The sequence below is a fragment of the Pecten maximus genome, chromosome 14 (genome assembly GCF_902652985.1).
Source record: "Pecten maximus chromosome 14, xPecMax1.1, whole genome shotgun sequence".
In the NCBI taxonomy this organism is placed as follows: Eukaryota; Metazoa; Mollusca; class Bivalvia; order Pectinida; family Pectinidae; genus Pecten; species Pecten maximus.
This window is the reverse complement of record NC_047028.1, coordinates 5,154,973-5,169,133: the sequence shown is the minus strand read 5'-3', so window position 1 is coordinate 5,169,133 and position 14,161 is coordinate 5,154,973. Positions and strand designations below refer to the sequence as shown.

Genomic DNA, 14,161 nt, shown 5'->3' with positions numbered 1-14,161 from the left:
TCAATTTTTTATTTTTTTTTCAATATGTCAAATGAATTGGACATCAGAGCCTATGCCAATCCTTTTCAATGTATTACGACCAAAATCTGTTTTTACATGTATTATTTTGCCTTGGTATCCATTATCATAGTAAAGGCAGATAACTCCAAATCATTTTAGAATGTGAACGAAATTTATGATGTCAATTATCAACATACACTTGATGCAGATTTACTTATAAGCTGTCACGCATGAATTTGGCAGAAACATATCATGTTCTTGTTTAGGGGACACTAAAGAGACCGGAAATAAGGTATTAATTCATTTCATGTTGATCGTGTAAACTAAAAGATATAACATAATCTCACATAGCAAAATCGTGAAAAAATAGAACGACAAATACACAGAGAAACAAAAGAGTACATTAGTTCGTATTGGTGCTGTGTTAATCGTTTATTTCAGCAATACGTTATGTACAACAGTAGAGGCACGTGAAGCCGCATGACAAGTTTGCTTTATATCAAAACATTCATTCTATCACACTTATACTGTTAATACTATATATCCAGAAGTCTGACAGCCACGATCTATATAAATACCAACATGTACCATTTACCTGAAAATACGTTCAGGAAATTGGAGAGAATATGTCTGATTATCTTACCGTACAACCGGGGATGCGTTCTTAGATGTTTCTACTAAGAGGACTATCGAGACCCCAACATCGAAGGAGACGAAAAAAGTTAGCCCAGGTAGAGTCAGGGGTGTTCCAATCTAATGGACACTGAAGATGTCTGGTTATTTGCAAAAGCAAAATGCGAACAAAATGTAAATGTTCAAGGAGACCGTCGAAAAAGTACCAAGACAAAAGGTGTTCTTGAAGGTTAAGCGTTGTATGCATCATCGATGGCACACATCAAGAATAATACCATGTTCAAATCAGAGCGATGACACCGGAACAGAAATAGATTTCTGGAAGTGTTCTGTTGAACATTGACATGGTCAATTTTACTTGATGGCCTGCTCAGGTTAGTCATCAGAACAGAAATGGATTTCTGGAAGTCTTCTGTTGAACATTGACATGGTCAATTTTACTTTATGGCCTGCTCTGTTAATTTCTTCGATGAAATCATCTAACGTTTCTCTTGGCACCAGGAAAAAGCTATCCGCAATAAGCAGTCTCAAGAAGAATATAAACCGAAACGATTTACATATACATGTTTATCCAGACAATGAGATATTTATAGCGTCCGGTTAACAATGATTTCCAACTTGGTTACCAATGGTGTCCAACTTGGTCACCAATGATTTCCAACTGGGTTACCAATGATGTTCAATTGGGTTACCATTGAGGTCTAATTGGGTTTCCAATGATGTCCAATTGGGTTACCAATGATGGCCAATTGGGTTACCAATGATGTCCAATAGGGTTACAGAAACAGTGCATATGACGTCATTAATACCATGGGAACCTCAGATGAACAACACAAAGAGTAAAGAGGTCAGCAAAGTATTGAAGTAAAACATCAAATTATAGATGCTGTATTCATTTCGCGGTTACATAAAGATATGAGCTTCCTTGAAGCGAGGAGATTTTAAAACGTGGCCTGTGAAAACGTCAAAATCATTTTACCAAAAGTACACTTGCTGTTGTGATTCAAAACATATTTCGTTATTGAATGTTTTCTTTTCAGATTTGTAATAAAACCACAAGGATTGAACGAGAGAATGGATTGATTTATCGACGTATTAACCGAAAACTAAAGTGATTCTAATACACAAACCTCTACACGGCTTATTCTGGGAGCACTTCAGTTTTTGGTGTTTACATCAATAGAACTTGTTATTAACTCGTTTAATCCATAAATAAATGCCATTAAAACCTATTTACAACTATAATGAACAAGTAGTATCAACATCTGTTTTCTTACAAAATAATTATATTTAACTTGATTTAACTTATATTGATATTCCAGTTGACATCCAGGTATTTGATGGTGAACTCTAGAACCACGCAAAATAACATATCAAATCACTAGTAGGTGATTATCAAAACTTAGTATAAACCTTTGTATCGAAGAAAAGACCTTCTTCCACGATATATTTACTGATTTGACGATAATTAACAAAATGTCTAAACTTCCAACTCTGTGTTGTCATTGTCTTTTCCGATGTCCTGTATTATATCGGACTGCTCCAGAGCGTTCCTACAGAAATGATACGTCACAACTGCACAGTGTGCATGGCTCACGAGGTTACTTGACGATCGTACCCGGTCTCTACAACAAAAACACCACTTCAAAATCATCCCAAACGTCTTCACTACATACATGTATAAACATGTTAGAGCTAGGTTATGATAAATGGTCCCTACTCTCAGAATGATACAAAACATGAAAGCATTTAAACCATAAACATGAAGATTTAATTTTGATATAAGTAGACGTCATGTTTTCGTAAATAATTAATGATCTGCAAAACTTTTGACTATATGTTCTTAAGTTTAATATCTCGCGAGAAGAAAGTTTCTTAGATTTACGCTGATGAGTCTTACAGTATTTAAACAATACGATATTACACAGAAACTGAAGAATTTCAATAATAGCCTTCATTCACGTATCACATCTCCACAGACACGGTTTAATTGCAAAACATATATATACACGCTGTTTGATATCAATTTAATACAGTGTTAAATTCTGATACTTACAAAAACCAGTCAACCGCGAACAGGAGAGAAATAGAATCCGGCGGGATGTTCATGGAGGTTAGTATCATCACCAAGGTAACGATTCCAGAACTCGGTATGCTGGGTAACGCCATGACGCAGATGGCGGTCAAAATACTAAAATGAGATTACATTATTTTATATTTGAGAAGTAAAGGGTTAATGTAAATGGATCATAACAAAACGAAAAAAGATATCCGTTATCACTAAAGATATACATGTAACCTTACCGCTACTAAAGGTATAGAAATGATATACATAGACATTATTACCGGTAAGACTAGAGAACGGCTACATTAAAGAAGGTTTAACATTCCAATTGATCATCTCACCTAATAATGATAATGTCACCAACATTCAGACTAATTCCCGTGATATTGCCTGAGAATATGGCAGCCGATGTGATGAACAGGGCACTTCCGTTGGCACTGATAGTCACTGACAATGGCACGACAAACCTACTGACCCTCCTGTCTACTTTCTGGTGACTCTCACACGCAGACAGGATCTCAGGGATAGCAACGGCACTGCGAAATAATACAATGTAGTTTGATTTTCCTCGATCTGTTTTTTAAGACGACATTGATATTATCGACCAAAACAATCGTTATTGAATGTACATTTCATAGCTATCTTCATCATGTAAACCTGTTTCGAAAAACGCAACAAAAAGTTATACATCTTAAATGTTTGTACAAGTGACATACACACGTGACACGAATACTTCTTAGGATGTTTAAGACTATTTAGCGATGATTTGGGCGAATTGAACAAAAGAACGAAAATTTAAAAAAAGAATAGATATATAATTAGTCTTAAACCATATTGAAATAGAAAGCGATTTCTACTAGCTCCATAGTTTAAGTAGCTCTATAATAGATTAAAAATCAATAATTCTTGGAAGTCGAATACCTATGCATATTCTGATATGGTGTCACTATTTATTGCCATATACGATGTCATCATTACCGTATATGATGTCACTAACACCGTATACGTTGTCACAATTACCGTATACTATAAGTATGGTAAGTTGACAATGTGAAATACTGTATGTTTTACATCGTGTTATATGTTGTAACTTACGGACTCGTTGTAGCAAAGACGATCATCCAAGCTTTAATGATTTGTAACGCAAACTTATAAGGATTCCGTCGAGTTGTCACAAAAAATATGATCGGCATTATGATAAACTGGTGTATGATGATTCCTATAACTACAAGCCCGACCAGCTTTCCCAGAGCTCGGAAATTCTGATCGAGGTCCTTCACGGTAGCTGTGGAAACAGCGATCAGGCTTAAGACACCCAGGGGAGTGGACCTGTAACGACAGACTAACATGAATTAGAACGTAAATTGTTTATTTCAATGTGGAAATGTACATGCATGATAAGCTAAGACTTAAAATTATTCAGGAAAGATACTTTCCCTCGACACTTGGTGATATAAAGATTACATCTACTGAATCCCTATTTGAAGAGATAAAGATAAAAGATCGGAAGCATTTATGTATATTTCCATTATTTTAAAATACTCAAATACGCCCCTATAGAAATTTAAAGTGAAACTGTTGTTGCTTCCATTTGAAATAAATGTATTTAATGAAAAAAAAAAAGTGCTTTTCCATATCTAAATTGGACCTAATTCGGTCACAAATATGAGTCACATCAATCCGTCTTTAAGATTTTTTTATCGAAAACAATAAACTAAAATTTTCCTATTGATAGAAATAAGATTAAGCAGTCTTTATGAATCGTATCTGTAATTTATCATCTTTTTATGAAATTGAAACACAATATCAAACTCCTCTATATTAATGGTTAGGTACTAGTAATTACCATAACAATCATTGTAGTATTATCATAATGATATTGGTCAGTGATATATAATTACCATAACAACCATTGTACAGTTATGTGATCGCACAACGTTCCACGATGTGCGATGTGCGCACGCACGATGTGCTATGTGCGCACGATGTCTGCACGATGTGCGATATGTGCGATACGGATCGTGCAGGAAAATGTGCGCACGATGGGCGATTGGAACGGTACATGTGCGTTAGGTACATGGTAGATATAAAATGAGGAATACAGCATCTAATTATTTAAACGTGTGGAACGATTGTAAAAGATATACAACGAATAACATTTTACGAGGCAGCTAATTACCATATCTTTGTTGAAATATATGCAATTATTATTAGGAATGAAACTAAATACCGATGTATATTTAAATAAGTTATCTAAATTATTTTAAAGACCTTTATACAATTTGCTCGGACGTCGTCGAGGACACCTCGAGGTATTCGGCGAGATTATATATACGGGATATTTTATACATCTAGAACTAAACTACAGTTAAAACGACTTATTTTGAAAAGAAAGATATCCATTTTGTTTAAAAATACATAATATATGTGATTTATGTATTAAGTAAGAAAAATAATCGTAGTGGAGCCCGTCTACCATTCTGGTACATGAACATGTAGATGTATCACCAGGCCGTCGAAAACATCACGAATACATGCGAGACAAAATGACGGTACTTAAATGGCAAAAATTAACAGGTCATACATGTTCCATGAATGAAAACAATTGTTATGCAGCATGTATATATAATAGCGACCATCTAATATGATAATTTTATTTTTTTTCGTATATGTTTTCGTATAACTAGTTATTTCGCAATATTTATAAACCTATCGTTAGCTGTGCGGTTTACATCGCACAGTTGTGCGGTTTGTATCGCATATCGCACATTTGTGCGCACGATGTCTGCACGATGTGCGCACGACGTTTTTGGAACGTTGTGCAATCACACAACTGTAGTATTATCATAATGATATTGGTCAGTGATGTGTAATTACCATAACAACCATTGTAGTATTATCATAATGACATTGGTCAGTGATGTGTAATTGACATAACAACCATTGTAGTATTATCATAATGATATTGGTCAGTGATGTGTAATTACCATAACAACCATTGTAGTATTATCATAATGATATTGGTCAGTGATGTGTAATTACCATAACAACCATTGTAGTATTACCATAATGAGATTGGTCAGTGATGTGTAATTACCATAACAACCATTGTAGTATTATCATAATGATATCGGTCAGTGATGTAAAGAATTTCAGTACTGGCTTGCCCTTTCCTTTTGCCTTGTTGATAGCTAATCCCAACAGCATGCATGTCACTATCATACCTACCAAGAAGATAACACCAATTAGTAATTAAACATTATTGAATGTAATAATCAATCACAAAAATATTGGATTTCATTGAGAATTACTAATATTTCCACGCTCACCAGCATGGAAAATCAAAACGGGAAAACACAGGTAAAACAATGGAACTTTGGCAAAATACAATGTTTTAATTTCGACAATGTAGTTCTTTTATTTCTTGCTGTCTCTATCTCGGATCTGAGTTTATAAACGTGACGTTATTTGCATTTAACGGTATTTGGTTGGAGAGTTTCTTCAATTTGAAGTAGAGGATAAGGGTCCTTCCGATTCTTCAGAAATAATAAACAAAAAGTCTAATCATGTGGTTGACCTAGCCTACCTTCTTTCCTGCTGTCCTTATGGCATGATCGTAAGAGGCGACTACATTTGGGATATCATATTTTCCCTTCTCTCTAAACGACTTTCTTCTTCATAATGTCTCCCTTGACACGGCCTCACTTTTTAGGCTTTCAGCTGAGCGTTTGCCTCTGTGAGGAAGACAATGGGTTCTGTCCCACGGTCGAGACAAACAAGAGTCGATAAAAATGGTAGTGGCAACCGTACAGCATTTTGGGAGTGATACTACTGGTTCACCCTTTGTCAGTATAATGTGACCGGGTGAGATTTCAGTGAGGTAGCACTATAAATTCGGCAAGGAAGGCAAAAATGAATATATCGCAGCTTCCTAAACCACGTACTCACACTCACTTCACGCATTATCTTGCATACCGGGCAAACCGTCTTTAAATGACCTCAGCTGTTGAAAGGTTTGGTTTGGTTTATTTTGTTTAACATCCTATTAACAGCTAAGGTCATTTAAGGACGGCCTCCCGTGCGTGCGACATGCATGCGTGTGGTGAGTGCGTATGTGTGTTTTGGGAGGCTGCGGTATGTTCGTCTTAAGTCTTCTTGTGATAGGCCGGAACTTTTGCCGATTTATAGTGCTACCTCACTGAAGCATACTGTCGAAGACACCCAGCAGCACACCGGTCACATTATACTGACAACGGGCGAACCAGTCGTCCCACTCCAAATATGCTGAGCGCTAAGCAGGAGTAGGAACTACCATTTTTAAAGACTTTGGTATGTCTCGGCCAGGGAACAGAACCCAAAGCCTTCCTCACAGGGGCGAACGCTCAACTAAAGGCCAAAAGTGAGGCATTATCAAGGGAGACATTAGGAAGAAGAAAGTTGTTCAAAAAGAAGAGAAAAGATAAGATCCCAAATTTAGTCGCCTCTTGCGATCATGCAATGGGGGCAGCAGGTACAATTCTTCCGCCCTACCTGCAGGGCAGGCTGTTGAAAGGACGTTAAAAATACAAAACCAAACCATGTATCTGATATTGGAAAACATACATTGGTTTGGGGATTTTATAACTTGTATGGATCAAGTATGATGATGGATCAGTTGTTTTAACATATTTTTTCAACGGAGGGGCGCGATACTTCAGTCGGTAAAGGGCCTGTATAATGTAATATCAGACAGGTGTCTCGTTTGATTTGGTGGTTTGATTTGCTCATTAAGCTGAGATCGCAAAGAAATGTCCTGTTCTCCTATACATTCGTAGTTATGTCCTTAGATAACCAATTGTGCCAACTGTTATGGATAACATGCACTGGGACCCATATCTTGTTCAGTGAAGTAGCCACAAGCTACAACAAGGATGTGCACGCGGCCCTTAACCCATCAAACAAACAAATACTTGAAAGGGTTAATGAAAATCGTTCTGTGCAGGTGTAGACAATTAGTATAAGAGTATATTTACGTATTTTTGACGCTGTACTTACCGAGAACATTGGTACCTGGGGTCTTCCCTACAGTTTTGGTTATTTTCCTCACAGTCTCGTTGACTGTCCCATTAGTTGTGTTCCTTGTGAATGTTTCATAAGTGACGTCATTCTGTGTAAGTGATTGTTGGAAAGCCATGTCCACTATATTGTCCGGCATTATATTCCTGGAGTAACACATCATAGTGATAGACCAGTCAATCAATCAGTATAGGTACAAATAGAATAATGTTAAAATATAAGCTTAAGATTATAAAGAATCGCGAGAAAGATTAAATGCTGAATTAATTTAGTTAGATTATTGGATCCAGCATCTTGGAAACACTAAAGATTTAAAATTGTCCTAAATGAAAATATATTTCCAAATGGCGTTAAATAAGTAATATCGTAAAGTTTGATAGTTTACCGGAGTAAATCTGCAAATATATCTGATGTTTCTATAGTAGCTGTGTCTGTGGTGTCTGTATCACCTGACTGTACTCCGTGCCCTTTTTTGAAACAAAAATATGATAGGCAGAACCTTAGCATTTTAACGGTTTTTTAAAACACTTGAAATAAAAACGGACAGAAAGATGTCTGTATGATTGTGTTACAATATAGATGTTGTAGGTGAATCATATCGTGTTTTATAGAAAAAAGTAACAAGCCATCGTAAATGACATCTGTATTATAATTATAATTATACAATTACCAAACTTGTATCATATCGACTCCTTTGACATAATATGAAATAAAAACGAAATAAAGAACTTAAATATCGTGTTTAAAGACAGATTTATCAACTATAACCTGTATAAAATGTAACAGGTGTTATGATGAAGGTAAAAAATACCTGGTTTCATGATGAGAGCAAGGACAACGCCGACGACAGAGGACAGGCTATTAGTGGCGACGATGAACGTAATCGACACGAGACTTATCCGACCATTAGACTTGGGGTTCAGAGAAGCAGTGGCTATAACAAAACATACCATTTTAATTCATTTGAACAATTACAAGGTTCAGATAATACAGACTGTTCAATGTTGTTTTAAAGTTCAATATGGAACATTTAGAAATTTATGAAATCACCAGGCTGTTATACATCACCTCTTCCAGATTTGGAAAGTTCTTTCGAATCTTATTTATTCATTTATTTTTACATTTCTTTCCTCGTCTCCTTTGCCCTAAGCATCATTGACGAGTCCAAAGAAGATCAAAACAGCTGTATTATGCAGTTTTAGCACATGAAATGAATCCAAGAGGAACGGGTTATTATTGTCAGGTCTTATCCTTTCTCCTCTCTTTCATGAGTGGAATTTTTAGACTGGTAATCGAGCGGATTCAATTTTGGAAGTTATTCTTCAAACCCACAATTTTCAAACATATAACATTAATTAAACTACGATTAACACATTTATGCATTTATTGCACATTTTAAAGGAAGTATATAACACATAACTTTACACTTCAAAATATACATTTCAGTGATTGTTTTCATTTAACTAAATGTGTATGTGCTTTTTTTCACAGATTTTTATATATTTTCACAGCTTTCACGGAATTGTTACCAGTTTTACGGAATTAATTGCACTTGTGACAATGACATCTTACCGGCAATCATGCTGCTGACTATAAGAGGTATTATCATCAACTTTAACATCCTGATGAACAGCTCCCCCGGTAAACCTGCGCAGAGAGAATAACATATAAAAGTTAGAAATGATGGCATTATCATATGAAATACTCACCACATAATGGCGTCCGTGCCCCTAAGAATTGTACCTGCTGCCCGCATTGCATGATCGTAAGAGGCGACTAAATTTGGGATCGTATCTTTTCTCTTCTTTCTGAACAACTTTCTTCTTCCTAATGTCTCCCTTGACAATGCCTCACTTTTGGCCTTTAATTGAGCGTTCGCCGCTGTGATGAAGGCTTTGGGTTCTGTCCCCTAGCCGAGACATACCAGAGTCTTTAAACATGGTAGTTGCTGCTCCTGCTTGGCGCTCAGCATATTAGGAGTAGGACGACTGGTTGGCCCGTTGTCAGTATAATGTGACCGGGTGAGGTGTCCTGCTGGGTGTCTTCGGCAGTATGCTTCAGTGAGGTAGCACTATAAATCGGCAAAAGTTCCGGCCTATCACAAGGAGACTTAACACGAACATACCGCAGCCTCCCAAAACACACACACGCACTCGCCACATGCATGCATGTCGCACAGCACGGGAGGCCGTCCTTAAATGACCTTAGCTGTTAATAGGACGTTAAACAAATAAACCAAACCAAACCCCCTAGCCACCTCCCTCGTATACCCAGCTACATCTACACATCGTAATGTGCGCCTGTTGTCCGAACATTGTATTCCGCCATATTGCGACAGCTCTGTTGCCGATGATATTATTGCAATTATCAATAATTTTGCAAATGTATAAATTCTAATTTATAAATCCTATAATAGTTGCATTAAATTGTTGGAATGTTACACATGCTGCATTATTTATTTGATGTTGATATTATTCGAAACTTGTTCCCATACGTGGAACTATATTATTCAGTGGAGTAATAATAAAATACGGCAAGCAAATAGACAGAGCTGCAGATTTAAACTGGCATCAGAAGTGGAGAGAGAAAAGCATATCACAGAGCACTCCCTGTTTATTGGTGAATATCAGTTATATTTCATCTACTGGGGTAGAGTGAACATTTCGATATTTGTTTAAAGAGAGGAAAATATATCAAACGTGATGTTTTCCAAGACTGTTTATTTATTACTAAAATCAAAAGTGACTGCAACAATTCTTGGTTGATATCTAAATATCGAAAAAAAAAAGAATGAAAACAGAGCGGTCTTTATTTAATTCATATATTACCAATTGTAACCCAATCGTTAAACTACTCGGGCCTTTCCGCCATATCTTCGGGGAAAACACGTCCTTTCTTTTTGACAGAAGTAAATGACCTAATTACGTGGCGCACCATATGGCCGATTCGGCTTTTTTGTAATGAATCGAGCATTTATTAGCATAAATAATGGACGCAGGCTTGTAGCCTCTATATCCATATCAATATCAATACATTGTATAATATAGATATTTCCTATGTAATTAATGGCTTTATATTAGTTCCTGTACATTCATGAATAAAAACGTTTATTTTTCCAATGATCATCTAACATTATTTCAAATTTTATGACAGAATCATCATCGACAACAATTTGTGGCAAGCTATTCCATAAATCAATAACTCGGTAACTGAAAAAATGTTTCCTTCCATCAAGACGAAATCGCTTTTTGAATATTTTCTTATCGTGACCTCTGGTTCTACTCATCTTGTTCATTTGGAAAAAGTTTTTTGTTATTCTACTATCGTATATGTTATTTACTATCTTAAAAACGTTAATCATATCTCCTCTGGTCCTACGGTGCTGTAGCGTTGGGAGATTTAACCGTTGTAGCCGTTCCGGTTACGATATATTTTTAAATCCAGGGATCAGTTTTGTTGCCCTTCTCTGCACATTTTCAATGAGTTCTATATCTTTTACTTTTCCTTTACTACACTTGCAGCATACTCAAGGTGGGGTCTAACTAGAGCTTTAAATAACATTTTGAACATGAGTTCGTCTAGATACACAAAAGATCTTCTTATCAGTCCAACTATACTGTTAGCTTTATTGACAATTAACTGTATGTGCGTTTTGAAGTTTAAATCCTCATCTATGGTGACACCAATGTCCTTTTCGTTCTTGACATGTTCCAGTTGGATTCTTTCTCCTCCGATCCTTCCATATAGTATTTTCGTTTTTGAGTTGCTTTAAGCGAAAGGACTTTACATTTATTAGGGTGGAATTTCAGTAGCCATTCGTCGGACCAATTTTGAAGATTATCCAAATCGTTCTGGAGTATTTTAACATCCTCGCTATTGCTTATTTGTCTGTATAATTTGGTATCATCAGCAAAGAGCGGCGATTGGGACACTGGTATTTCTGGTAGATCGTTGATGCATACAACAAATAATATTGGGCCCAATAAACTTCCCTGGGGGATACCACTCATTACCGGGTACGATTTAGAGGATTCTCCGTTGACTATTACTCGCTGGCATCTATTTCTTAAGAAGTCTTTTATCCAATTAACAACCGGAAGGCTAACACCATATCCTGACAATTTCCTCAATAAACGTTGGTGTGGCACTTTATCAAATGCCTTCATGAAATCCATGTAAATAACATCTAGCTCCCCACCCTTGTCTATTATCTCTGTCCAATTTTCCAGTACTGTTAGCAATTGTAGTTGAGTTGACCTTCCAGATATAAAACCAAATTGTTTGGGGCTTAGAAAGTTATTTTTATCCATATGTTCAACAATGCTATCTCTCACTAATTTTTCGAGTGTCTTAACTATTACGCTTGTCAGGCTTACAGATCTGTAGTTACCCGGGTCAGATTTGGATCCTTTTTTGTAGATTGCGGTTATGTTTGCCTCTTTCCAAGCTTGGGGTAGTTTTCCTTCTGATAATGATTTGTTAAGAATATCTACCAAAGGTGAACTTATATTGTTTCTGATCTCTTTTAGAATTTTTGGGTGCATTCTATCTGGTCCCTGTGACTTGTTTTCATTTAGGTTCCCGAGTAATTTTTCCACGACATTCTGATTACAAACGATTTCTTTAAAAGGGTAGCTTGGATTCCTGTTTTCAAACTGGTAGGGCCCCGGGGGGTCCTTTGTAAAAACACTACTGAAAAAAATGGCTAGTACTTCGGCTTTTTCCCTGTCCGTTACTGCCATCTGCTGATCATCTCCATTAAGTGTTGCTTTATATCCTCCGCTATACTTTTTTCCGTTTCTCTTCTAGATTTCCTAAGTTCCCACTTTACTTGGTTTCTGGCTTTAGCATATTCTTTGTACTTGCTCTCACTTTTTGTTTCCATGTATCTTTGCCATGTCCTATGCTTTTTGTTTATTAATTTCAAAGTGTCTTTATTCAGGGGTGGATTAAGTTTTCCAGATACTGGGTGGCATTTAGACTTTCTCTTTGGTATATATTTGTTTGCACTTGCTTCAATAATCCCTGTAAAAGTTTTATACAGTTCATCTATGCTGCCATTGAGTATTCCATTCCAGTTTATAGGGACATCATTTCTCATGCTTTCGAAGTCGCCCTTGTTGTAATTCAGACGATGGGTTTTATTCGCAGAAGGAGTTTTATTACAATGAAATTTGAAGATCAAAACCAAGTGGTCACTACTTCCTACTGGGCTGTCGTACTTAATTTCTCTGATCATTTCATCTTCATTTGTTAATATTAAATCTAAAATACTTGGCTCGCTTCCTTTTCTCATTCTTGTAAAATCTGTTGTATGTTGGCAAAGATAATTGTCCCTTAAACATTCTACAAAACTTTCGCTTTGTTTGTCATTACCAGGTGACCATGAATTCCAGTCTATTTTCGGCAAATTAAAATCGCCCATGATTAATAAGTGGCTATATTCCTTCTTTGACGATACCTTATCTAACAGTTTCAGTAATTCCTTTGTGTTTTCCTCATCTGAATTTGGACTCCTGTATATGCATCCGACCAATAGACAATTAGTTATTGAGAGTTTTATCTTAACCCAAATACTTTCCTTAAATGTGCTTCCCATGTCTACTTCTACTCCATGATGTTCTGACTTTATGTACAGCCCGACTCCTCTCTGTCGATCTCCCGAGTTCTCATTTATGAAAAGGTTGTATCCTTCAATTCTTAATTCAGCTTTGTTTGGCAAATACCTAAAATTCTTTGGATATATTTCTGTAATCCCCATGATATCTGTGTTGTCTAGCAAGTTTATCCTTGATTTTAACTCGTCTAATTTGTTTGAAAGACAATCTACGTTTGTGTAAATACAGCTAAAATAATGTTGAGAATTTTGCAATTTGGTGACATTATCCTTCTGATTTATTCCTGTTTTCTGAATCTTCTTACTTCCCTGTCCCAAGGGGGACCTCTTACTCGATACGTGTATTCCCCCGATCCTTGACCAGTTTTCCTTTTGGCTTCATCTCTAAGTTCTGATTGCTTCTGCCTTTCCTGTTTCGTTAGGTCATTGCTTATAGAAATCTCCTTATACCTTCCATCATTCTGAAGTTCTTTGATGTTTTTGAAGAAGTTCTTTTTATCTTCTACTGAATTAAATGCAGCAAGAATCGGTCTTGGTCTGTTTTTAGAACTGTCCTTTTCCATATCCAATTTCCCAATTCTTGTCATTCTTGTTACCCCATTAATGATAATTTGGGGTAGCTTGCATGTCAACAGGATATTTGTAACTTCCTTGTCGTCAGCTTTCTTTCTTTCTGTTGCTTCTCTGTTAGTTTGCTCCTTGATTCCAAATATCAATATGTTCCGTTCCGTTCTTTTTCATTCCTCAAGTTCTGTTCGGACATCTTGGGTGTCCTGTCCATCGTTTCTGTA

General features: G+C 36.3%; 1 protein-coding gene across 1 annotated transcript in view; it reads right to left on the bottom strand.

Annotated features, from left to right (window-relative positions):
• Window positions 1-403: 403 nt before the first annotated feature.
• LOC117342709 (excitatory amino acid transporter-like) overlaps window positions 404-14,161 on the bottom strand; it is a 37,329-nt gene continuing 23,571 nt past the window's right edge. Inside the window, exons 2-10 of the mRNA XM_033904927.1 lie at window positions 9,326-9,400; window positions 8,565-8,687; window positions 8,139-8,220; window positions 7,733-7,899; window positions 5,796-5,922; window positions 3,794-4,027; window positions 3,040-3,234; window positions 2,690-2,824; window positions 404-2,258 (exon numbers count right to left, since the gene is read on the bottom strand). Coding sequence (XP_033760818.1) covers window positions 2,114-2,258; window positions 2,690-2,824; window positions 3,040-3,234; window positions 3,794-4,027; window positions 5,796-5,922; window positions 7,733-7,899; window positions 8,139-8,220; window positions 8,565-8,687; window positions 9,326-9,400 — 1,283 coding nt within the window. The 3' untranslated portion in view covers window positions 404-2,113. The remainder of the gene's footprint in view (window positions 2,259-2,689; window positions 2,825-3,039; window positions 3,235-3,793; window positions 4,028-5,795; window positions 5,923-7,732; window positions 7,900-8,138; window positions 8,221-8,564; window positions 8,688-9,325; window positions 9,401-14,161) is intronic.